At 37.9% G+C, this 26,834-nt stretch overlaps 1 protein-coding gene and 1 non-coding gene across 3 annotated transcripts in view; both read right to left on the bottom strand.

The window, feature by feature from the left end:
* FGF12 (fibroblast growth factor 12) overlaps positions 1-26,834 on the bottom strand; it is a 411,991-nt gene that overhangs the window by 191,596 nt on the left and 193,561 nt on the right. For both annotated transcript variants that reach the window (XM_052640903.1, XM_052640895.1), the window contains exon 3: positions 3,436-3,539. In XM_052640903.1, the coding sequence (XP_052496863.1) occupies positions 3,436-3,539 (104 nt within the window). The remainder of the gene's footprint in view (positions 1-3,435; positions 3,540-26,834) is intronic.
* TRNAC-GCA (transfer RNA cysteine (anticodon GCA)) lies at positions 4,167-4,238 on the bottom strand. Its single transcript has one exon. It is a non-coding gene; the product is annotated as a tRNA-Cys (tRNA).

Raw genomic sequence — 26,834 nt, 5'->3', positions numbered from 1 at the left:
GTAAAGTATTTTCACAGGTACTAGAAAGGAAGGGAATTCACAGTCTATAGACCAACAAACAGAAAAGGATTTTGTTTAGAAGAAAAGTGAACTCAGAAGGACCAAATTTGACACACAAGAAAACTAAACCTATGTGCACAGAAATTACTTTAAGATTCACAAATTTAAATTTTACTATAGAATAACAACTGTGCATATTTTAGTTTAAAGTGTAAATAGTCTAATTGCTGACAAGAATGGTAGTATTTACTAGGGAAGAAAACATACCAAGGTCTATCAGCTGTTTAGAAGGACAGAAATAAATATATTTTATTATTCAGCAAACTATTTATGTATGTTAAAAAATATAAATACTTAAAAGACTAGGATTATAACCTACATTTACAAACTAGCAGAAGAATACAGATAGAATAAGAAAATGTTTCAATAATGTGAGAAAATAAAATAGAAGCAAAAAGTGCAGACTACGAGGGTAAAAACGAATCCAGATGCATCAACAATCTCATTAAATGCTTATGTATTAAAATCACCTATTAAAATAAAGACTTTCAGAATGGATTCCAAAACTTTAGCTCTATGCTACCAGACAGTCCCTTGTAGTAAAGTAATAGTCCTTGATAGTAAAGTAGTAGTCTTTACTACTCTCTCTTTTGTCTTGTGATAAAGGAGCAGGGGAATCAGAAGTAGCAAGGGAATTAATTCCAAGCTTAACTATGAATACAGACAAGGTAAATGACACTACATGCATGAAACCATTTGAGAATTCCTCTTGGATTCTAACTGAGCTTCTTTAGGATCTCTAGGGTTTGCCTTCAGAAACATATCATCAGTCTCCCTGCACCCCCACCTCAAATTCCAGGAATGGACCTTATTGGTATGCTCAGCTATACTATTTACCATAAAGTAGGAAACTGCTTTTCAGATAACTTCAAGCCTTAATATATACCAAAAGCACCTCAAGAAAGCCTGTAACAGCCTGTTTTTAACTCACTGCAAGGCTCCTGGCCATGCTAGTGCTCTCTTGCTGAGACATGCTGCACACACAGGAAGGAAGACAAGTATGATGAAGCCTTGATACCCAATTCTCTTTCAGGTGTGCTTCTCCCAATACTGGCCCCCTTTTGTCCTGTCCCTGGAGAAGGGCATGGCAGCCCACTCCTGTATTCTTGCCTGGAGAATCCCATGGACAGAGGGGCCAGGCGGACTTCAGTCCCTAGGTCACAAAGAGTCAGACACGACTGAGTTACTATCACCACTTCATCCTGTAACAAAGGAACGGACAGTAGGAAAAGCTAGTATAAAATTAAAAACCACCATTTCCTACTATTCGTCCTATCTAGAAAGAGACTGATTTTGAAAGTAGGGACCCTGATGCCCTATGTCAGCGATGCCACGCTTATAATTAAGAACATTGTTCCAGTAGCCTAGCAGTACCACACAGGAAAAAAGTTGCAGATGCTTGGTAAATTTAAGCATAGAGGTAAGCTAAAACTCTAGGTACCCAAATCAGGTAACTCAACAGGGTTTACTAAGGTATTCGATCAATTACAAACAAAGCAACTATTGTAACATTCTCTAGTCAAAAATTTGTTAAAATCTCTCCTATGGGATCCCTGTATTTTAAGCCTAGCTCTCAGCAACAAAGATAGAAAAACTGCTTCTTTAAAAGTGTTGCCACACATGAAGTCCAGGTATGTCATGCTGAATACTCAGCTCAGGCGCCTCTTCCAGGAACTTTGGGATTGCACCCAAAAACAGTGACCCTTCCCAGTCCCCACCCTCTTCATACACGCACACACACACACACACACACACACACATGCTCCTACACAGCTGCCACATGCTACAATACCATTGTCAGACAATACTTTTTATTTTCCTTCTTCCCAGACCTTTGGAAATGACTTCTGGTTCAGAAATCTGAACCCTAAAGTTTGTGCAGAATTACAACCTGAATCATGATCTTTTAAATAAATATAAAAATGAATAACAACCTTCTAAGACATAAACATGGTCTACCTTCAGATGTTTACTTGATGACTGGTTAAATTCTTAAATTAATAGTATCCTAAGATCACCTAAATGTTTTAGCTTATAATACATTAAAAAAATATATTTTTTAAGTTTCACTAACTGGAGTCATTCAAAACAAAACCAGCTAACTTTTTTTTCTTATTTTAATTCTCACATTTAAAATACAGACTCACAATAACTGGACATTAAGAAATGTTAGAATTATGACACATTAAGCATGAAAGCCCATTGTTTTAGCCAAAAAATGTATCTACCTTTAAGAATTAGTTTGAGTTAGAACCATTGAGAAAATGTGCATGTACACATCTGGTATATAAATGCATATTCAGATATGAACCTGTTCAGGAGTAAAATAGCAACTTTAAGAACGTTAATAAGAATGAGAGGTGGAAGCAAGCATAGGGTACCAAAGATTCATCTGACTATGGAAAATGTTTAATAAAAGCTGTTTAAAAATTAACTGAGAATCTAGTAGGCATAAGTGAACTTCCTGAATAACTTAGTCTATTTACTGAGATCATAGACAGAAAGGTGGAAATCTGCGGTTTTCAAGGATAGTTCTGAAATATGTAATTTCCTTAGGATATAACAGGAATTACATACATACACAAGATTCAGTGTCGTGCACTGTCTCAGTGCATAAATTATTATCTTGAGAGTGAGGTTATTAACTGCTTTCAAATATGCCAGGGCTCATAATGTAGCTACTGAGGCTGCCTAATTTTAACAGTTTTAGATTTAAGAGGGATGTTTGACAGCCTGAGGCCCAACACCCTCATTTTGAAGGTTTGGAAATTAAGTCAAAGAGAAGAGATGACTTTCCCAAAGGAATACAGTAGCCGAAATGCAAATTAAACTCAAATAGCTCAGCCCCGAATTCAAAGCTCATTTCATCAATTCTCCAGTTATCTGAGGAATCTGACACATTAGGTACTACACAGTTGTGTTAAATACAAACAAAAACACAGTTTATTCTGAAAGGTTTTTTCTCTATAATAAGTCAGAGAAGATTCCCAGACAAATTCAAGAATTCAGCTTCCTAAACCATCCACTGTGTCTGAAAGAGAAGTAACAGCATAGAGGAAAAATGTCTTACCTCTTGAATTAAATATAAAATTCACAAGATTATCCTCTAGAAGTAGAAACTAGAAAAAGAGACTTTATATCACAGGAAGAGTCGCTAGTTCTGTCTCAACAAAGCATGATCTTTAACATTATAAATTATAAAATTTGTGTAGTAACACTGACACACTGGGTCGGAAAATATAAAATGACTTCAACTTGTAGTTTTTCTCCCTAAAATATGGTTACTTCATTATCTCTCAATGCCAGTTTCTGTGTGTGCGCGAACACACACACACACACACACACACACACATGCACAAACACCAAGGTACTTACTGAGCTGTAGAGATAGCCTTCACCATTCATGGCCACATAGAGGCTGGCCTTCACCCCTTGGATGGCCACCACACGCAGGCCCACAGGGATTAGATTGAAGAGGGCTAGAGGGCAAAAAAGAGAGGAAAAGATAAATGACCTTTTGAATTTATCATCTTGCTTCTTAAAATGACTCTTTTGAGGATTAAAACCTATGAGCTGATATTAGTTGGTGGGGGAGAGTTCAAAGAATGAGGAGAACTGACTTCTTGTTTCTGCAGCATGACTAATTATTAACACTCTGTGACTTCAGGTAAATCACATAAACTCGTCTGTAAAAAAGGGATTAGATTAGAAGGACTCCAAGCGCCCCTCATGGATCTGACAGTCCAGAATCTCCACTCTACAAAATGAACATACGCTCAAGTAGTATAAGATGATTTCTCCTAACAAACAAATAATTTGAACCAAAAAATTCTTAACAGAAGAAAACACATTTCGAATCATAATTAAAAATAAAATGTGATCTTCATAACATATGCCAGAGCTTCTTTTCCCTGTGGTCCTGAACACTGTCTTCTTAAACACACAAGATGAAAGCAAAAACCACTGGCTTATACTTAAAATGAAGTCGCTCAGTCGTGCCCGACTCTTTGCGACCCCGTGGGCTGTAGCCTACCAGGTTCCTCCATCCATGGGATTCTCCAGGCAAGAATACTGGAGTGGGTTGCCATTTCCTTCTCCAGGGGATCTTCCCAATCCAGGGATTGAACCCGGGTCTCCCGCATTGCAGGCAGACGCTTTAACCTCTCAGCCAACAGGGAAGCCCCCTGGGTTATACTTAACTAAGCTAGAAACAGGAAAACAGTTCTCTTTTATTTTTAACCCACTCCAGTGTTCTTGCCTGGGGAATCCCAGGGACGGGGGAGCCTGGTGGGCTGCCGTCTATGGGGTCACACAGAGTCGGACACGACTGAAGTGACTTAGCAGCAGCAGCAGCAGTAGATAGATGGATCAATGATTGCTAGAAAGCTTAAGCTCTGATGGACATATTGTATATCAAATATATACATATATGTCCATATTTATGCACAAAACCATTAAAAATCAACTTCATAAATTTAATTAAATATCCTACGATAAAATGAGAATATGTTTGTAGTCTTTCAATATTTGTGTTGTCCACTACTGAAAATATTCAACAGTCTCCTTGTCTACTTGGAGAAGGTACACAAATATCAGAAAGAAAATAAATAAGATAATCTAATTCCTTCAAAAGTGTACTTCTATAAATTATATATCCCTATACAGCACTATTTTAGTTAACACTGATAAATACAAAATGAGCGGAAGCATAAAACATTATCTCTATCCTGAAAGAATTCATATTGCCTAAAGTTGGAAAGCAACCATATAGCTAGGCTGTATAGATGGCAACATGAATATGAATGAAATATTTATAACAACTAAATATTTATAACATAAGAGAATAGCCCTGTAGTTCACTTTAACATCCTGCCTTAGTTAGAAGTTCTTATCTATCTTTTCTACTGATAAAATTCCCATCAGTTCTGGTCTCAGTCTTGAATATAATAAAAATATATATGTATATTTTCTGGGGTTCCCTCAACATGGAATAGTAAGCCAAACATACACACACACACACAAGACACAGACACACACACACACAAGACACAGACATGCACACGGTATTTGGCTTTTAGTCAAATGTTCAACTGATAGTTCCAAAGGATCAAGCCGAAGACCACAAGTTTAATACAGCAGTATTCAATTCCTAGATATTGGACCAGTCTCTTTGCCTCTGAATCTTTTTTCTGATCTGTCATGAAAGCTGAGACTAAATCTTAGCAGATGCTTAACAATTAATTGTTACCACAATTTGAATCTGTACTTGTTTTTGTCCCTCCCATGTTCTTACAATTGTCCTTGTGTTACTGAAATGGGAAATAGTATAAGACCTTAAAGTCTAGTTGGGGAGAGAAAGCTAAGGCATATGGAATAATCTGATACAGTGTATAATGTATTTCTATAATTAAATGTAATATATGCATTCTATATATATATATTCTCTATGTACAGAAGTTCAGGGAAATGGAAGATCTGTGATCTGAAGTGTTCAAGAAATGTCTCACACAGAAGAGGAGACCCAAGTTGACACTTAAAGAAGGGACAGAAGTTGAGTAGGCGAAGATCAGAAACATTATAGTAGGGCAGGAAGTGAGTTTCTGTAGGGTAGTGCATGTGTATAGGAAGGGACTAGCAGACTGAAGGATCCGATTCATACTGGGGAGGAATGGGCAAGAACACCTTGGAGATAAAGTAGGGAGAAAATACCTGAGAGTCTGTCACTCCCATCTTAGTGATCTAGATTTTATCAAATGGGCAACAAGAAGTGTGGTGTATAAACATTAAAGCAGCAACACAGATTACAAAAAAGTGGGAGAGATTCATAGACAGAGTAGTTTCTAAACTCAACACTCAGAAGCTGTGTGCCTTGGAACCATTTGTTTACTCTCTGCTTTAGTTTTCCTATCTGTAAAATGGGCACAATAATCCTTAATACACAGAATTGACAGAAGAATCAAATACACTATCACATCCTTGACATAAACAGAGATGTGTTCTCTCTATTAAAGAGCTATTTGTCATTGACATATGATTCTTCTGCTTGTCAAATAAGGTAACCATAAGGTCTGATATAAATTGACGTATCACCTCACCTGTATCTACTGAGATTATATTCAGAAGATCGCGTACCACTTTTAAAATAATACTTTATTTTTGTGCAACACAATTTTCAAAGTGTTGATGAATTCATCATTGTATTTGACCCTCACCCATCAACACCATGAAGAATTTAAGACAGAATGATTAGCCTAATTTTTAGAAGAGCAAACAGGTTGAGAGAGGTAATCCTGGTGGAAATGCCACTGAACAAAGGTTTTTTGGCTCTCTAATGTGGTTATCTGCCCCAAATATCCTATTTCCTCCTCCTCCTCTTTTAAGTTTAATTTCACCTAATATCCATTCTCATCTTCTCAAAAATAATAGAAAATTTTGCTAAATTTCCATACATAGCCTGTGTCTAACTGTGGCAATGGATCAGTACTGGCCAGTGAAATGTAGGCAGAAATGTCTTTGTACTCCTGAATATCCGTTTCTTCAAGACAACTGCCCTTTGCCCTCTTCTACAATTTTCCCTATTGCTGTTTGGATGGGGATGAGGTTAGCGTTACTGGATTATCTCAGGCCATGAAAACAAGGGCTGCCCCCTGAGAGGGTGATGACAAGTGAACTGCAAAGAGTTGGGCCCCTGAGGACTTTGTGGAGCAATGGCACCAGTCCAGCTTTCAATTACCTAGGTCTGGCTTTTATGTGAGAAAACTACGTCCTTGTTACTTTAGTCTGTGCAACCTACTTTAGTTACTTTAGTCTGAGCCAAATCTACTTCTAACCGATAGACATTGGGAACAAAAGTAGAGTCAACACATGAGGTATGAACTACATTTACACACTGTAAATAAATGCAACCACTGGAAAACAACAAGTTCAATGATGATACTTATGAAAAAGAGTAATGAAATCCAAAATTGTGCATAAATGTCTTTCTAAAGTAAAGATTTCCCAGGACAATTGCAAAGAACATTGGTTCATTTAGCTAAAACAGGATTTTAAAAAAGCAACTATAAAGCTTTTCCTATCTGAGAAGAGTGAGAAAACTTCTAAAGCAAGACAGAGACAAAAACAAGAAACTTGTGTGAAAGTTTTATATGAACCATAAGGTGATAATGGCTTTTAGATGGTACGCTTTGGGAGATTTAGCAAGTTCATTAAAAACAAAATCAGTAAACAATCTGGTATGAGAGTTTTCAGTGGTAAAAGCTAAAAGCTATTCTCTTTGGGAGGGTCTGCATCTGCCTCTTAAAATCTTGAAGAATGGCAAATGACTTCTTCTGATCTATTATGTATCTTCCACAGAACTCTGGCTCCAGCCCTTTGTTACTTAGTGACAATCCCTCCTATATCTCCGGTCTTCCTTTCCATTCTCAAAGAGCAACTGGGTCACACCATTCTTCCAAGTCCCTTTCCTCTACTCACGCCAGTTCCCTGCTGTCAGTTCCCTGCTTGATTCCTCAAGTGACTATTCATCATCTACAGGACAGATCCAAAGCTTTTAGTCTGACCCTCAATGCCCTTTACCACCTGACTGTAAACCACACGTCCAGCTTATCACCTGCAACTTGTTCCATTCATCATAAGCAGTTTCACAGAGCTTTTTGCCATGTCCTAAGTTTCCCCTTGATCTTAATTAAACTAGATTGGATTCATGGTTCTTTTGCCCTCTCTTTTTGGAAGATAGGTTTTTGGAAACCCTATCTTCCCTATTTAACTGGACCATAAGTCTTATCCAAACCCTTGAGAGATAAGTTTCCTTTTCCATAATTATTTATTTCATGGGCATATCTCTGCAATGGTTTTTGGAACACAGTAATAGAGTTATTTGCTTACACGTCTGTCTCCTTCTTTAAGGACACTTGAGGGTAAGTTTATGCAATGTTTACCCTAGTTCTATGTACTTACCTTATTTTCAGTAAATATTATTAATTTTAAGAGTCATGAAAAGACATTATTTCTAGGAATGTATAAAGAAAAGCTGCTTTTTAACATGAAAAGGAAATTAAAAACTTAAAACATCTCAGCTCAATATTCAAGGTTATTTATATATAACCTATATTTCTGCTCTACTGCACTACTCATTCTAATATATCTATTTACTGCTTCTAGTAATTTGATCTTCTTCCTCCTTTCTTTTAACTTCATGTTTTTCCTTACTTCACTGCCTGTGCTTGCAATGTCATTCACCCAATATCTTCATATGGAAACCCATGCCAGGCTTGAAATGATACACCAAATACCAAGTGCTTTTTCTCACTTCTCAGCTCCCCTAATCCTAGATCTAGACTATATTTACCACAATTTTTATTTTCTTTAAAAATATCTTTTTTCCCAACCACAACTAGTTTATAAGCTCTCCAAAATAAGCATCATATCTAGATCACACTTGTACAATATGGAGAAACAGAGAGCTGGAGAGGAAGAAAGAGAGAGACACATAGAAACAGAGAGAGACAGAGGTTAAGAGAGAGAATAAGCAGGATGGTACACATTCTGCTTATATTCGGGATATCAGTAAACATTCAGTCAATAAAGACTACAATTATAAGCCACATAAGAGTCTAAGCATCTAATATGACATTCAAGCATCTTCTCAACCCTGTTCTTTTCAAAATGAGTATTTCATTCTAAATCTTACATAAATCTGACTCATATTTTGAAAAAAGAAGTCATAGAGTTGGTGATCATGAGATCCATAATAAGCTCAATCACTGAACCACACAGGAAAAGGTAAGGAAAAGAGGTGATAAAGGGAAACAATAGTTTATTCAACACGGTGTTAGGAAAATTAGACAACCACATCCAAAAGAATGAAATTGGACCCTTACTTCATATCATACTCAAAAATCAACTCAAAATGTATTATAGATCTATACATAAACCTGAAACTGCAAAATTCACAGAGGAAAAGCTTCTTGACATTGATCTTGGAAGTGGTTTCTTGGATATGACACCAGAAGCACAGGCAACATAAACAAAAATAAACAAGATTACATCAAAGGTAAACCTTCTGCACAACAAAGGAAACAATCAACAGAATGAAAAGGCAATCTAAAGTATGGAAGAAAGTATCTATAAACCATAATCTGGTAAGGAGTTAATATCCTAAATATATAAGTACAACCCAATAGCAAAAATAATAATAACAATACAAATAATCCAATTAAAAAGGGCCAAAAGACTTAAGCAGACATTTCTCCAAAGATGAAGTACAAATGATGAGTACACGATAAACACTCAACATCACTAATCATCAGGGAAATGCAAATCAAAACTACAATGAGGTATCACTTCATACCTGTTAGAATGACTACTATTTAAAAAGAAAAAAAGATAACAGAAGTTAGCAAGGATGCAGATAAACTAGAAACTTCAGGCACTGTTGTTAGGAATGTAAAGTGTTAGTTGGCTCAGTCATGTTCAACTCTTTGTGACCCCATGGACTGTAGCCCACCAGGCTCCTCTGTCCATGGATTTCCCAGGCAAGAACACTGTAGTGGGTTGCCATTTCCTCCTCCAGGGGATCTTCCCAACACAGGGATTGAACCTGTGACTCCTGCATTGCAAGCAGATTCTTCACTGTTTGAGTCACCAGGGAAGTATACATATGTCCAAACTCATCAAATTGGATACATTAGACATTTAGGTATTTTGGGTATGTCAATTACACTTCAATAAGGTTTTTTTTAATGTAATGAAGGAAATGATGGATGAACTGCAGTAATACACCCAGTTCTCTATCCTTCCCTATATCTATGTGCTTTGCCATATAAATTTGCAATCCTCTGAAAGGATATTTTGCCCTACCCCTTGATACAGGGCTGAGCCCTGTGAACTTGTTTTGGCCAACAGAATGTTAGCCAATGCAAGCAAACTCTTGAAAAAGAGCTCAAGTTGGCTTGTTTATGCACTTCCTCTCTGCTGTGGCATTGAAAAGAACATGCAGACTAACCCACTGGTCCCAGAAAAGGATGTAAGACATCTAGAGAACAACAAAGTGGTCTCACTTATGTATCCAAGGCCATTCTAGCTTAACAGAATGATAGATAGCCGACCCCTACACATGTAAGCCAGACAAGATCAGCAGAGCTGCTTAGTCAACCACCCCAGACACATGAAGACATAAATGCTTGCTGATACATGAAAATGGGGCTATGTGATTGTTGGGTACATAGCACCACTGTAGTAACATATAAAATGAATAGCACGTTATTTACTGGAGGACCTGGATAGTGGATTTGAAATGTTCAAAATCTTATAACAACAAAAAAAATTTTCAAATTTGGTAACAATCTTCAATAGGTATTTAAATGAGCAGTTGTGAGCTATGAAGCTAAGTAAACTTTAACAAATTAAAAAATAATAATAAAATACCATTGTTGATTACTGAATTATTTTTCTACAGATAATCTATTATAAAAACTGTTAACATGAAAATATATTCAAAGATTAAAAAAAATAACAGAAATGTATAGACCTGAATGGGCTTCTCTGGTGGCTCAGACAGAAAAGAATTTGCCTGCAATGCAAGAGACTCAGATTTGATCCCTGGGTCAGGAAGATCCCCTGGAGAAGGGAATGGCAACCCACTCCAGTATTCTTGCCTGGAAAATCCCATGGACAGAGGAGCCTAGTGGGCTGCATGGCATCACAAAGAGTCAGACACAACTGAGTGACTAACAAACATTTTCACTTTTCACTATAGATCTGTATATGTCAAATAATTAAAATATTTTATTACTTCCTTGAATTTTATAATTTTGTGATAGGTTTCATCTCTTTAAAATTTAATCTTTTATTGATTTATTTTCTCACTCTACTCATTTTTGTACCTAAATTACATTTCACTATGTTATATTTTTTTTTCAAAGGTTATACCCCAAACTATATAAGCTTTAGGACCTATAAAACTTAAGTCAGTCTCAGATTGAAATTTAAGTGTAACTAATGCGAAAGGAATAACTGAAAAGATTTTATTCCTTGAATACCTACTTTTTTTCAGGCATCATGCTAGTATATTGATATGCAAAATGTCATTTCAAAAATAAACTAAACTGACTACTTGGCTTTATTTCAGGATTTAAAAAGTCCTCATTTGAGTGGGATGTGGGTACAAAATAACAATAAAAAAATGAAGGGAATGAAAAGTGCCACACAAAATTTGGAGTAAGATTCTATGGCCTTAGTTACCAAAACTCTCATACAACTTCTTGTAAATTTCTCTAATCAAAAGTCACTTATTCTTTTCATTAATGTTTATTGAGCACTTAGGATAGGTCACAGGGCATGCTTAGGCTAGGAAAACAATGACATACATATCCAACAGATGTGGTCCCTGAGGAATACACCTTCATCTGTAAATCTCTCTGACACTCCCCCTATTCTGTGGGCAAGCTGAAGGCACAGGAAACTGTTATTATTATCCTCATTGCCTAGCAACGACATTTTAGAAGCATCTTGGTCTTAGAAGCCACTATTCAATATTTGCCAAATAAATGAATGAATCAGCAGTGGTTTCTCTTTAAGCTTGCTTATTCACAGCTTTTCTAGGTCATATTTCCATAATCAAGCATGTAAGAAAAAATGAAAAATAATACTTACCACACATGGAGTGTATTCGAATATGGACTCTAAAGGGAAAGCGAGAAAACCTGCATGGTAACAGAGTTTGAGAGGTAGGAGCATAGGATGCATAGGGCCAATATGTGTGTGGGGGGTGATGCAGGTTTTGTAGAAAATGAAGAGGAAGGGAAGAATCTGGGGAATCTGCTACAAATAAGATACTGGACACCATGTAAGATTATATTGGACTGGGGAAAAAGTACTTTTTAAGAAATGCTATATTATTATTTTTTTTAAGATTTTGGAACAACTTTGTTGGCTAGGTCCTTTCTTTTTTTTTTTTACTTTAAAAAAATTTATTGAAGTATAGTTGACATACAGTATTATGTAAGTTATATGCAAACAACAGAGTGATTCATAATTTTTAAAGGTTATATTCCATTTATAGTTACTACAGAATACTGGCTATGTTCCTTGTGCTGTGCAGTAAGTCCTTATAGCTGGCTTATTTTATACTTAATAGTTTATACTTCTTAATCCCCTACTACTATCTTGCCCCTCCACTCTTCTAGCTCCCCACTGGTAACCACTAGTTTGTTCTCTATATCTGTGAGTGTATTTGTTTTTGTTGTTGTTGTCGTTATATTCACTTTTTTCATTTTTTAGATTCTATATATAAGCAATATCATACAGTATTTGTCTGTCTACTATGTGATATAAAAGTGTTATGTGCTTATTCAATTTAACTTCCACCTATTATCTACACAAGTTATCTCAGTGACAAAACGGTGACAAGCTGAAACATACTGGAAAACACTTCACGTGACAAAGAATACACAACGAAGAAAGAGAAGAGGAAGAGAAATAGGGAAGGAGAGAGGGAAACCAAAGTTCATTACAAATTCTTTGCAACAGATAAATCCAGTGTCCTTCCAAGTAACTTCTAAGGACAGGCTCTTATTGCTTAGAAAAATGAACAGATTTAAAAGAGTATATTTGTATTTTGAAATACTGGGTTGAATTTGCAAAGATGCAGAGAAAAAGATGCATTTTCTGACTCACTAAAAGCCCAAGTAAATTTATAGTAGAAGATACTGAGATAGAACAAAGATATATAGGTGTACAAAAATAATCTGTGTACTCAATATCAAATTGTCTTAAAAATTCAATACCATTTCCCACACTTATGCTCTCAATAAAGATGTTTTGTTAGAATGTAAGTAATATCATATCCAACAAAATCTTAACCTAAAATTAAGTTGGTATCAGGTTATTTTCCCCTCTAATTTCACAGTCTGTTACAATAACACTTGCAATTATAATATTTGTGATAATTTTTGTAGGTCACTTGATTGGTTTTGTTAGTCATGATATTAATATATATGTCTGGTATTTATCATTTAACTAGATAGTACCACTGAGTAAATGAACATGAATTTCAGCAAATTCTGAGAGATAATGGAGGACAGAGGATCCTGGTGTGCTATAGTCCTGCTGCTGCTGCTGCTAAGTCGCTTCAGTCGTGTTCGACTCTGTGCGACCCCACAGATGGCAGCCCACCAGGCTCCACCATCCCTGGGGTTCTCCAGGCAAGAACACTGGAGTGGGTTGCCATTTCCTTCTCCAATGCAGGAAAGTGAAAAGTGAAAGGGAAGTCGCTCAGTCGTGTCCGACTCTTAGCGACCCCATGGACTGAAGCCCACCAGGCTCCTCCGTCCATGAAGTTGCAAAGAGTCAGACACGACTTAGCAACTGAACAACAAAGGTCAATTTTGCCCCTTCCCCTTTTCAACAGAAAAATGCTATTATTGAATAGTCGGCAAGCTAGGAGATATTCTGAGCTCTTAAATCCTCCAACACAAAAGCAGTTATATAAAGTACAATGGAGTATTCACTCAGACAAATGAATTATTCTCTTATCCTAATTTCATGGCATTTCATACACAGCACTTATCACATTGCTTAATCATATTTATGTCTTTGCCTGAGCCTCATGGCAAACTAGGGACTCTTAAAAAGTATGAAAATATGGGGCTTTTTCATCCAGAGTACATTGCATAGAAGAAGCTGAAATGATTGTGGTCATTGAATTTAACCTCAAAAACAACATTTCTTACAGAAATTAAGGGAAAGATGTAACTGTCCTGACTTCTTTAGAGTTAAGTCAAGAAAACAAGACTGAAATGAAGACTAAACTCCAGAAGATACAGCTCTGGGTCACGAGCCCTAGTTCTAACATTTGACAGTTCTCACATTGATTCAAAGGAATAGGAACTCCCTGAAATTTCGTATCTGCTCTGAATATTTCACCAATTTACCATGCAGATCAATTAAGATAACAATTTTCACAAAAACTTGTTAAACTATAAAAGCAAAATACAAAGTATTATTGATATCAGTGGGGGTGGTGTTATTTAACCTCCAAATCTGGAGCTTTCACAATGGGGGTGGGATGGCGGATGCCTGGGTTATCATTGCCTCATAATTTAAACTTCTGAAAATAACCAATACAGTATTGTAAAGTAAAAAAATAAATTAATTAAAAAATAAAATAAAATATTGCAAAAAAAATATCATGGGAGGAAAAAATATTTCATTTTATATGTTTAAGATCCAGTAAGCAAAAATAACTATATTTAAAATAAAACATAAAAATAATGTAAAAATCAATGTAATTTCACCTATGTTGATTCAGTGCTTTTAACATAATGCCTTACTTTATAAACAACTGATCAATTAATTCAACTGCCTGCTTTATTTTCCCCACTGAATTTACTGACTTATGGAACTGATTAGTTGTGTGGGACTTAGAGGCTTAAATTTTTTCTTCCAAGCATTGCATGCTATGCTGTCACTTCAGTCCTGTCTGCCTCTGTGCAACCCCATGGACTATAGCCAGCCAGGCTCCTCTGTCCATGGGGATTCTCCAGGCCAGAATACTGGAGTGGGTTGCCGTGCCCTCCTCCAGGGGATCTTCCCAACCCAGGGATCAAACTCACATCTCTTATGTCTTCTGCATTGGCAGGCAGGTTCTTTATCACTAGCACCACCTGGGAAGCCCAAGCACTGGCTAATAGCAAACGCTATGGATTTCCAACTTGGTGAAAATGAGCAACATGATGACCCCCTTCTTTGACAACAGCTGGTGGAAATATTTGCCATAGCTTGGGTAGAAATCCTGCCACTGGCATTTAATCCTGATATTATCATATAACCTTTCCTGTGTTACTTCAAAGATGTTCAAAAACTTGCATAATTAACAAGTCAATTCAATCTGATTTTTTTTTCCCTTAAGGTGAAAAATGAAGCATATCACTACTGATAATGAAAGCAAATGTCTGTCATCACTCATCTGCTGTAGCCTACTTGTCTTGTACAGAAGATTTACCTCACATTCCATTTGAAAAATTCAGTGAACGGAACAGGTATCAGTCCATAAGATCAATGGGTAAAAACACCCTCAAAGAAATCTCTGAATATTTTGAAGGCTTTAGATTTGTATCTTCCACAAATCTGCCATCAAACACTATGTTGCCAAAACTGACACCATGGTCTATTAGGTTTGTTCATGAATTCATCACCTGTATTCTAGGCACTGCAGTAGTGTAAAAGACAGGCCGGATACCTGTCATAATGATAATGAAAGTCTAAAACAGAAAAAAAAAAAATTCTACACGTGTACTCTTCCTCCATCTTTACATATGAGGGCACTGAATTTAGCTCAAAAATATGGTTTTGCCAAGGTCATGAAGTCAGCCAAGGAAGAGCTACAGTGTGCGCTTAGCTGCTATGGGCTGTAAGGCTACATAATACTGTTTCTCTTAAGAAATAGAAAAGAAATTCTAGTAGATGGTTGGGTGGCATCAATGACTCTATGGACATGAGTTTGAAAAACTCCAGGAAATGGTGAAGGACAGGGAAGCCTGGCGTGCTGTACTGCTGCTGCTGCTGCTAAGTCACTTCAGTTGTGTCCGACTCTGTGCGACCCCATAGACGGCAGCCCACCAGGCTCCCCCGTCCCTGGGATTCTCCAGGCAAGAACACTGGAGCAGGTTGCCATTTCCTTCTCCAATGCATGAAAGTGAAAAGTGAAGGTGAAGTCGTTCAGCTGTGTCTGACTCTCCACGACCCCATGGACTGCAGCCTACCAGGCTCCTCCATCCATGGGGTTCTTCAGGCAAGAGTACTGGAGTGGGTTGCCATTGCCTTCTCCATGCTGCACTGCATGTGGTCTCAAAGAATAGGACACGACTGAGTGACTGAATAACAATGTAACTGCAACCTAAATAGCTATAAAGAAAGTGAGGGAAAAAATGAAATTATAATAAATAAATTTATAAGCCTCAAGATAATTTTTTCAGCCAAACAGAAATGTCCCACCCAGAAAATACAAAACCTGGAGTTCTTAGTTAAAATTACACACAGGCAATACAAGTTAACTTGCTTAAGATGGTTTAGATATGTTCAACCAAAGCTTTACATTTCATTATCATTAATTTCCAAAACAAGAAAGCACTTTTGAAAATTTATGCACATAATATTGATGAGTAATTATATTTAAAGAGTGGAAACTCAGTGAAAAAGCCACAAAGGAAACATTCACGACTCCACTTAATTTTTTTTTTTACATTTACACTCAAATGTTCTATGTACTGATCTCAATGCATATATATGTAATACATCTACAGTTGTCCTAAAAATATTAAGTGGATCTAGAGAAATAAATGCAGTAAGAAATTTTTAGAAATGTAGGAGAAAAACGTAAAAAATAAGAAGATTCTGTCATTAACTTAAAATCTCTCTTTCAGTCCCTCATCACTAGAATCCCACTGCATTTCAGTCTATTGCAATGCTCAGGAACTTTCACTGGTCCCCCACATCATAAAATATAAGCTCTAAACTCCCTTATGTGTCAGTTAAGGCACTGTAAAATATGGTGCCTTTGACACTTCCTCACAATCTCTTTGCTTCATCCAAATTAGTTGTTGTTCGGTCGCTAACTCGTGTCCGACTTTGCAACGCCGTGAACTGTAGTATGCCACACTCCTCTGTCCTCCACCAACTCGCTGTGTTTGCTCAAATTCATGCCCAGTGAGTTAGTGATGCTATCTAATCATCTCATCCTCTGCTGCCCCCTTCTCCTTTTCCCTTCAATCTTTCCCAGCATCAGGGTCTTTTTCAATGAGTCAGCTCTCGTCAGTTCATTTCTCTCCAATGCAGCAATCTCCACTAGGTGACTCTGTGCTTCCTTATCTGAAATACAGTTCTCCTAATTTTAGCTTGAATATTTTGGTCCCATTCTTCAAGACTCAGTTTCAAATCTGCTTTCTTTGAGCACGGTGGCTTTGGGGAATGACTGCCATCTTTGGGCTTCCCTAGTGCCTCAGACAGTAGAGTCTGCCTGCAGTGAGGAAGACCTGGGTTCAATCCTTGGGTCAGGAAGATCGCCCAGAGAAGGAAATGGCAACCCACTCCAGTATTCTTGCCTGGAAAATTCCATAGATGGAGGAGCTTAGCAGGATACAGTCCATGGGGTTGCAAAGAGTCGGACATGACTGAACAACTTCATGTCACCCATCTCTGGAATCTGGTAATTGTTCTAAATCACTTGGCAGCATTGGTGCTACCTTGCAATATTAAATTTTGTTTTACATACAAGTTCAACCTCCTCTAATATCCTTGGAGCAGATATTACACTGCAGTCACCTTTATAATCCAGCAACTAGAAGCCAGTTGGCCCTCAATTTGTTGGAGTTAATGAATGAAAATGAAGCAGGTACCTGGCAGGCATACATGACACTCTAGTCATTTTGCTGTGGTTGCCTGAAGCTGCATCTTAAGAAGCTGTTTCAATCTCGGCCACAATAAACGTTTTGAGAACTTATTGATATCTGTTGCAGAAGACCCAGGAGGACCTATTTATTGGTCAATCTCCATCTTGAGGGCCTCCTTTTACAATAAAATATCATGGAAGACTCCATAAAAGGACAGCGATGATTTACACTGTACTTTAAAAAAATCTCATTTTTTTAACTGTCTCAATGATTTTTGCTGCATTATTACAACCTTCTGAGGAGTTGTTGTTTTAATTCTGATGCCCTACACCCATGGCAAATAAATTAAAATCTTCAGCTGGAATTTTCAGGATTAAAACTAGGTATCAATATTTTTTAAACTCTCCAGATGATTCCAATGTGCAGCACTGTTAAAAAGCAATTTCATATTCAATAGGTCTGAAGTGGTTCTAACAAGCTCCCCAGTGATGCTCAGTTCAGTTCAGTCATTCATTTGTGCCCGACTCTTTGCAACCCCATGGACTGCAGCCCTCCAGGTTTTCCTATTCATCACCAACTCCCAGAGTTGCCAAACTCACGTCCATTGACTCGGTGATGCCATCCAACCATCTCATCCTCTGTTGTTCCCTTCTCCTCTCGCCTTCAATCTTTCCCAACATCAGGATCTTTTCCAATGAGTCAGTTAGCATCAGGTGGCCAAAGTATTGGAGCTTCAGCATCAGCCATTCAAATGAATATTGAGGACTGATTTCCTTTGGGATTGACTGGTTTGATCTCCTTCCTGTCCAAGGGACTCTCAAGAGTCTTTTCCAACACCACATTTCAAAAGCATAAGTTTTTTGGCGCTCAGGTTTCTTTATTGTCCAACCCTCACATCCATATATTTCTACTGAAAAAATCATAGCTTTGACAAGATGGACCTAGGTTTGTCATAGCTTTTCTTCCAAGGAGCAAGCATCTTTTAATTTCATGGCTGCAGTCACCATCTGCAGGGATCTGACAAAACGTCGTCCACTGGAGAAGGGAATGGCAACACACTTCAGTATTCTTGCCCTGAGAACACCACCAACAGTATGAAAAGGCAAAAAGATATGACACTGAAAAATGAACTCCGCAGGTTGGTAGGTCCCCAATATGCTACTGGAGGAAAGTGGAGAAATAGCTCCAAAAAGAATGAAAAGGCTGAGCCAAAGTAAAAACATGCCCAGCTGTAGATTTACTGGTGATGGAAGTAAAGTCCATTGCTGTAAAGAACAATGCTGCATAGGAACCTGGAGTGTTAGGTCCATGAATCAAGGCAAATTGGAAGTGGTCAAACAGGAGATGGCCAAGAGTGAACAGCGATAATTTAGGAGTCAGTGAACTAAAATGGACTGGAATGGGCAAAATTAATTCAGATGACCATTACATCTACTGCAGGCAAGAATCTCTTAGAAGAAATGGAGTAGCCCTGATAGTAAGAGTCTGAAATGCAGTATTTGGGTGCAATATCAAAAACGACAGAATGATCTCTGTTCGTCTGCAAGGCAAACAATTCAATATCACAATAATCCAAGTCTAGGCCCCAAACAAATGCCATAGTAATGCCAAAGAAGCTGAAGTTGAATGGTTCTATGAAGACCTATAAGACCTTCTAGAACTAACACCAAAGAAAGATGTTCTTTTCATCACAGGGGACTGGAATGCAAAAGTAGGAAGTCAAGAGATACTGGATTAACAAGAAAGTTTGGCCTTGGAGTACAAAATGAAAGGGCAAAGGCTAACAGAGTTTTGCCAAGAGAAAGCACTGGTCATAGCAAACACCCTCTTCCAACAACACAAGAGACTACTCTACACATGGACATCACCAGATGGTCAGTACTGAAATCAGGTGATGCTCCTGTATACCAAATCTTACCAGCCCATAGATCAAAGGTAGGTGTGGGCAGTAGTGGGCAGGTGTGGGCATCTCCCATAGCTTATTGGAAAGGCAAAATCTCAGACTTCATCTAAGACCTGCTTAATCAAAATGTGCAGTTTAACAAGATCACCAGATGATCATTCTGTACTTGCTGTTTGAGAAGTACTGTTCTACAGGGTGGTTCTGAGAGTTGGTTTTGTGAACATGTTAGAAGGAATACAAACACTCTGGCCCTTCCATCAGACACACATTCTGGATGAAGGCCTCCAAATCAGTAGTTTAACAAGCCCTCTAGGTGATTCTAATGTGGACTAAAGTATAAAATGTAATTTTCTGGAAGAAATCAGTTTCTACACTTGACTGCACTTTGTGTGTGATTTTAAAGGAATACTGATGCCTGGGTCCATCCTAGAAGATCCTGATTTTAGGGATTTGGGCTTGTAAAATGTATCCAGATGATTCAAATGTGCAAAAAAATTTGAAGCCATTGTTCTAGAAGACTTGGAGATAAGGGGGGTGGTGGCGAATTGTCTTCCTTTGCATCTTAATAGGACTTTCCCTGATCAGATTATCAGAAGAATCCAAAAACTGAGAACAAATATGTAACTAGATGTAATTAGACTCAGTCTACCTCCAAATCCCCAAGGGAAATTTCAAGTACACTGGGGTTTGCTGTTCAGTTGCTAAGTCGTGTCCCACTCTTTGGCGACCCCACTGACTGTGGCCCACCAGGCTCCTCTGTCCATGGGATTTCCCAGATGAAAATACTGGAGTGGGTTGCCATTTCCTTCTCCAGGGGATCTTCCCAACCCAGGGATCAAACCTGCATCTCCTGCACTGGCAGGCAGGTTCTTTACCACTGAGCCACCATCCTATCTAAATTAGACTTTGAACAAATAACCCCAAAGATGGGAAGGCTAGGTCCAGGACCTAGATGAGACTGAATTATAGATGAGGTTCCAAAAAGGCTGTCACACAGTTCCTCAAAGCTCTATTCAAATCCTGTATTTTCCCTGAAATCACTCTGCATCAAGCTTCAAGTAATACAAACTTCTACTCTTTAGATTTTCCAAAGCACTGCCTTCTAAGAGGGTAAATCTACTAATACATATGTGAAGTCTTCACATATAACTCCCATTTTGTAGGTGAGAAGCTATGGCATCAATGTGCTAAGCAAACTGCCCAAGTTTATGCAGCTGCAAAATGAAGAAATGCATATTAATATCCTCAACTGTATGTCTCTGAAAGTCTATGGACTATTCACAATACCACACTCCTTCCCCATGTATCAAGACTGATCACTGGAACATACAAAAACAACAACAGAAACAATGACTCTGGCGATATCTAAGCAAGAGGAAACAAACAGAGGCTTTCTGTAGGATATGTTTAAAAATTCAATTATAATACTATGGAGTGGGCTTAGTAATACTAGACAGACATATTTGACATGGGTGTGTGCTCCGCATTCTGCCTCAGTGTCAGGGAAAGCAGATGTACTGAGTGCAACCTCACTCCATCCTGGATGGATGCCTACTCAATACCACTCTATCTAGGCTACTGAATAATACATGGAAATATATATACATACACAAACACACACAGCCTACACACCTCAAACTTCCCAAGGCAGATATATTTAAAAGGCAACCAGATATCCAAGATCTTTAAAATTATTGTATAATGGCTTACTATTTCTAAAAAGATCTTACTTTATAGTATAAACACATCAAACATATTGAAGGAAAATCCTCTCCAGTTCAAAGTTTAGCCTGAAAAACACTGTAATATTTTATAAGTAAGCAATATTCCCTACATAATACTATTCTTAAGTGTTGTGAGAACAATGCAGTGGTATGATTTTTTATGCACTAGGTAATATTAATTCAGGTCCGACTCTTTGCGACCCTATGGACTATAGCCCACCAGGCTCCTCCTTCCGTGGGTTTCTCCAGGCAAGAATACTGAAGTGGGTGGCTGTTTCCTTCTCCAGGAGATCCTCCCGACCCAGGGATTGAACCCAGGTCTCCCGCATTGCAGGCAGACACAGGAAGACACTTTAACCTCTGAGCCATCAGGGAAGCCCCAATATTAATGAGGAAAGAGAAAATAAGTATTCAACACAGAACGGTAAAAGCATTAACTCTGGAAGTAAATTTAGCTCAGTTCAGTTCAGTCGCTCAGTCGTGTCCAACTCTTTGCAACCCCATGAACTGCAGCAGGCCAGGCTTCCCTGTCCATCACCAACTCCCGGAGCTTACTCAAACTCATGTCCTCACGTCAGTGATGCCATCCAACCATCTCATCCTCTGTGGTCCCCTTCTCCTCCTGCCTTCTATCTTTCTCAGCATCAGGGTCTTTTCCAAAGAGTTGGTTTTTCACATCAGGTGGCCAAAGTATTGGAGTTTCAGCCTCAGCATCAGTCCTTCCAATGAGTATTCAGGACCGATTTCCTTTACGATTAACTGGTTGGATCTCCTTGCAGTCCAGAGGACTCTGAAGAGTCTTCTCCAACACCACAGTTCAAAAGCATCAATTCTTCAGTGCTCAGCTCTCCTTATAGTCCAACTCTCACATACATACATGACTATTGGAAAAACCAAAGCCTTGACTAGATGGACCTTTGTTGGTAATGTCTTTGCTTTTTAATATGCTGCCTAGGGTAGTCATAGCTTTTCTTACAAGCAGCAAGCGTCTTTTAATTTCATGGCTGTAGTCACCTTCTACAGTGATTTTGGAGCCAAAAATAAATAAATAAAATCTCTCACTCTTTCCATTGTTTCCCCATTTATTTGCCATGAAGTGATGGGACTGGATGCCATGATCTTAGTTTTCTGAATGTTGAACTTTAAGCCAACTTTTTCACTCTCCTCTTTCACTTTCATCAAGAGGCTCTGTAGTTGTTCGTTGCTTTCTGCCAAAAGGGTGGTATCACCTGCATATGTGAGTTTATTGATATTTCTCCCAGCAATCTTCATTCCAGCTTGTGCTTCATCCACCCCAGAATTTCACATGATGTACTCTGCATTTAAGTTAAATAAGCAGGGTGACAATATACAGCCTCTATGTACTCCTTTCCCAATTTGGAACCAGGCTATTGTTCCATGTTCTATTCTAACTATTGCTTCCTGACCTGCATACAGATTTCTCAGGAGTCAGGTCAGGTAATCTGCTATTCCCATCTCTTTCAGAATTTTCCACAGTTTGTTGTGATCCACACAGTCAAAGGCTTTGGCATAGTCAATAAAGCAGAAGATGTTTTCTGGAACTCTCTTGCTTTTATGATGATCCAGTGGATGTTGGCAATTTTATCTGCCTTTTCTAAATCCAGCTTGAACATCTGGAAGTTCACGGTTCACATATTGCTGAAGCCTGGCTTGGGGAATTTTGAGCACTATTTTACTAGCATGTGAGATGAGTGCAATCATGCGGTAGTTTGAGCATTCTTTGGCATTGCCTTTCTTTGGGATTGGAATGAAAACTGACCTTTTCCAGTCCTGTGGCCACTGAGGAGTGTTCCAGATTTGCTGGCATAGTGAGTGCAGCACTTTCACAGCATCATCTTTCAGGATTTGAAATAGCTCCACTGGAATTTCATCACCTCCACTAGCTTTGTTCGTAGTGATGCTTCCTAAGGCCCACTTGACTTCACACACTAGGATGTCTGGATCTAGTGAGTGATCACACCATTGTGGTTATCTGGGTCACGAAGATCTTTTTTTTTATAGTTCTTCTGGGTACTTTTGCCACCTCTTCTTAATATCTTCTGCTTCTGTTAGGTCCATACCATTTCTGTCCTTTATTGTACCCATCTTTGCATGAAATGTTCCCTTATATCTCTAATTTTCTTGAAGAGATCGCTAGTCTTTCTCATTTTATCATTCCCCTCCATTTCTTTGCATTGATTGCTGAAGAAAGCTTTCTTATCCCTCCTTGCTATTCTTTGGAATTCTACATTCAAATGGGTATATCTTTCCTCTTCTCCTTTGCCTTTAGATTCTCTTCTATTCTCAGCTATTTGTAAGGTCTCCTCAGACAACCATTTTGCCTTTTTGCATTTTTCTTGGGGATGGTCTTGATCATTGCCTCCTGTACAATGGCACGAACCTCTGTCCATAGTTCTTCAGGCATTCTGTCTAGCAGATCTAGTCCCTTAAATCTATTTCTGACTTCCACTGTGTAATCGAAAGGGATTTGATTTAGGTCATACCAAAATTGTCTAGTGGTTTTCCCTACTTTCGTCAATTTAAGTTTGAATTTGGCAATAAGGAGTGGATGATCTGAGCCACATGAGAGCAAGAGTGCATGATCAGCTCCCAGTCTTGTTTTTGTTGACTGTATAGAGCTTCTCCATCTTTGGTTGCAGATATAATCAATCTGATTTTGGTACTGACCATCTGGTTATGTCCATGTGTAGAGTCTTCTCTTGTGTTGTTGGAGGAGGGTGTCTGTCATGACCAGTGCTTTCTCTTGGCAAAACTCTATTAGCCTTTGCCCTGCTTCATTCTGTAGTCTAAGGCAACATTTGCCTGTTACTTCAGGTAACCTAGACAGCATATTAAAAACCACAGACATTACTTTACCAACAAAGGTCCGTCTAGTCAAGGTTTTGGTTATCCAGCAGTCATGTATGGATGTGAGGGTTGGACTGTAAAAAAGGTTAGCACCGATGAAATGATGCTTTTGAACTATGGTGTTGGAGAAGACTCTTGAGAGTCCCTTGGAGTGCAAGGGGATCCAACAAGTCTATCCTAAAGGAGATCAGTCCTCAATATTAATTGGAGTTTCTGATACTGAAACTGAAACTCCAATACTTTGGCCACCTGATGCGAAGAACTGATTCATTGGAAAAGGCCCTGATGCTCTGAAAGATTGAAGGCAGGAGGAGAGGGGGACCACAGAGGATGAGATGGTTGAATGGCATCACCAACTCAAAGGACATGTGTCTGAATAAACTCTGGGAGTTGGCAACGGACAGGGAGGCCTGGTGTGCTGTAGTCCATGGGGTTGCAAAGGGTTGGACACAACTGAGTGACTGAACTGAACTGAACTGAACTGAATTTGCCTGGATTCATGGACCTGACATTCCAGGTTCCTATGCAATATTGCTCTTTACAGCATCAGACTTTACTTCCATCAACCATCACATCCACAACTGGGTGGTGGTGTTGCTTTGACTCCGTTTTTTCACTCTTTCTGGAGTTATTTCTCCACTCTTCTCCAGTAGCATATTGGGCACCTACTGACCTGGGGAGTTCATCTTTCAGTGTCATATATTTTTGCCTTTTCATGCTGTTCATGGGGTTCTCAAGGCAAGAATACCGAAGTGTTTTGCCATTCCCTTCCCCAATGGACCATGTTTTGTCTAACTCTCTACCATGACCTGTCCGTCTTGGGTGGCCCTACACAGCATGGCTCATAGTTTCATTGAGCTATGTTTCATTGAACTAAATTCACTGAGGTCAAATCCCAGGTCTACCATTTAATATTCATGTGATTAATTTATTAATTAATTAATTTATTTGTATGACCATGGATTAATTATTCCAACTTCCCTTGCCTCAGTTTACTCATTTTCAAAGTAGGAATAATTATAGCCCCTGTTTTATAGGATTGATATAATACTTAAACGAGTAAAAATTATAAAATTTGCATACCTGTTCTAGACACTTTAGAAAGTACTGGGTAAACATTACTTATTACTACTAATGTGGCCCAAACTCATACATTAAGAAATAATGTTTGGCACACCAATGACCATTTTATTTTTCAAATCCCTCACTTAAAATATGTAGTTTTTCTTTTATACTTCAAGGTAGTATGCTCTGGAAAATATTGACCCACATGAGAATTAATTGATTTGATTTATCCCTTATTCAGTTGGTGGCCACAGACTGAATGCATAATTGAACCAGCCACATTTTAACAAATCCCAATTCCATTTGTTAAAATCTATTGTTTGAGAATGTAGCTAAATTTGCATAATCTCTCAAGCAATAATTTATATAGAGAAAGGAACACAGGTTATGGATATTACAGAACTGAACTTTCCTCACTCTATCTTGAGCAAACGAACTCACTTCTTAGAGCCTCAGAATCAGGCAATTTTGGAGAAATTTTAATAATTTCTAATTCATCAGAACTCTAATACCCCTTTCCACTACTTTAAGAACTCTCTGGCTGCCTTTCTTTCTTACCTTTAAAGCACCTGAGTGTATATTTTCATTTTCCTGCAACATAAGCTTAAATGTAGCTGCTGGTCCTAGTTGAATAATAAAAGCAATGGCTCCCTCTCTTCTGGGTAAATGTACCATTTACATACTTTCAGAAAATGATGCCTGTGTAATTATCACCATGAATATATATTCACATAAGACTCTGAAGATATATTTAAAACTGCACAACAGTGTCTTCTTTTACTATTACTGCTATAGAGTTCAGTTTTCCAGACTAAGCATACAGACTCAATTTTATTTCTAGTTTCATAATGGAAAATGACTTCCTTATTCATCTTTTGAAATCTCTTAAACTGTCTGTCTCTCATTCTCGAAAAGATAAAAAGAGGCAAATGTGACTTAATTTGCATTAAACCTTCAGGCTAAGTGTTGTCTGACAAAATCCTATTCATTTTTGATGAGGCCATTCTCTTATTCATCTATTCAACAAATACTGAAAACCTACTATGAGCCAAGCACTATTCTAGGTGCTGGGGATACAATAAAAAATGCAAACGACGCTCCTTGACCCTGTGGAGCTTATATTCTAATTATGCCTTTAAATTTATATGGGAGTCTGACGATACATCTCTTACTATGAATTAATTACTATGAATTTGTTACTCTTCTTATCTATTGTCAAGGCCCTGTTAAACACCAACACATAAATAAGTCAGATATAGTCAGTGCCCTCAAGGAACTTATAACTTAAAGAAAGTAGATGCATCAATAGAGATTAAACTCCATAAATATCTTGAGATGTATAGTGTATGCAGAAGAAAAAGCAAGACTTCCAGTTAAAAACATCAGAAAAAGTTCTCAAAGACAAAAGGCAGTTGGTATTATTTTTAGAGGATAACATAATTACTGGAGACAATAACATAAGCAAAATTATGAATGAGGGAAATGTGTAGTGTATATGGGGACTATTTTAGTGGGGTAGGGACATAATAAAATAAGTAAGTATATTACATAGTGGTAAATAGTGGGAAAAAATAAATAAATCAAGTTGCCAAGGGAGATAAAGTGTTGAAGATAGGGATTGAAAACATATATAAATTAACCAGAAAAGACTACTGGCATGGCAAAAGCCTTCACTTTTTTTATTGGAATATGGTTGATTAACAATGCTGTATTAGTTTCAGATGTACTACAAAGTGATTCATTTGAACATATATTCGTGTCTATTACACTTCAAATTCTTTTCCCGAATAGATCGCCATATAACACTGAGGACAGTTCCCTGTGCTA

This window comes from Budorcas taxicolor, chromosome 1, assembly GCF_023091745.1.
Source record: "Budorcas taxicolor isolate Tak-1 chromosome 1, Takin1.1, whole genome shotgun sequence".
In the NCBI taxonomy this organism is placed as follows: Eukaryota; Metazoa; Chordata; class Mammalia; order Artiodactyla; family Bovidae; genus Budorcas; species Budorcas taxicolor.
Note: the sequence above shows the minus strand (reverse complement) of the source record. Positions and strands in the feature narration are given on the sequence as shown.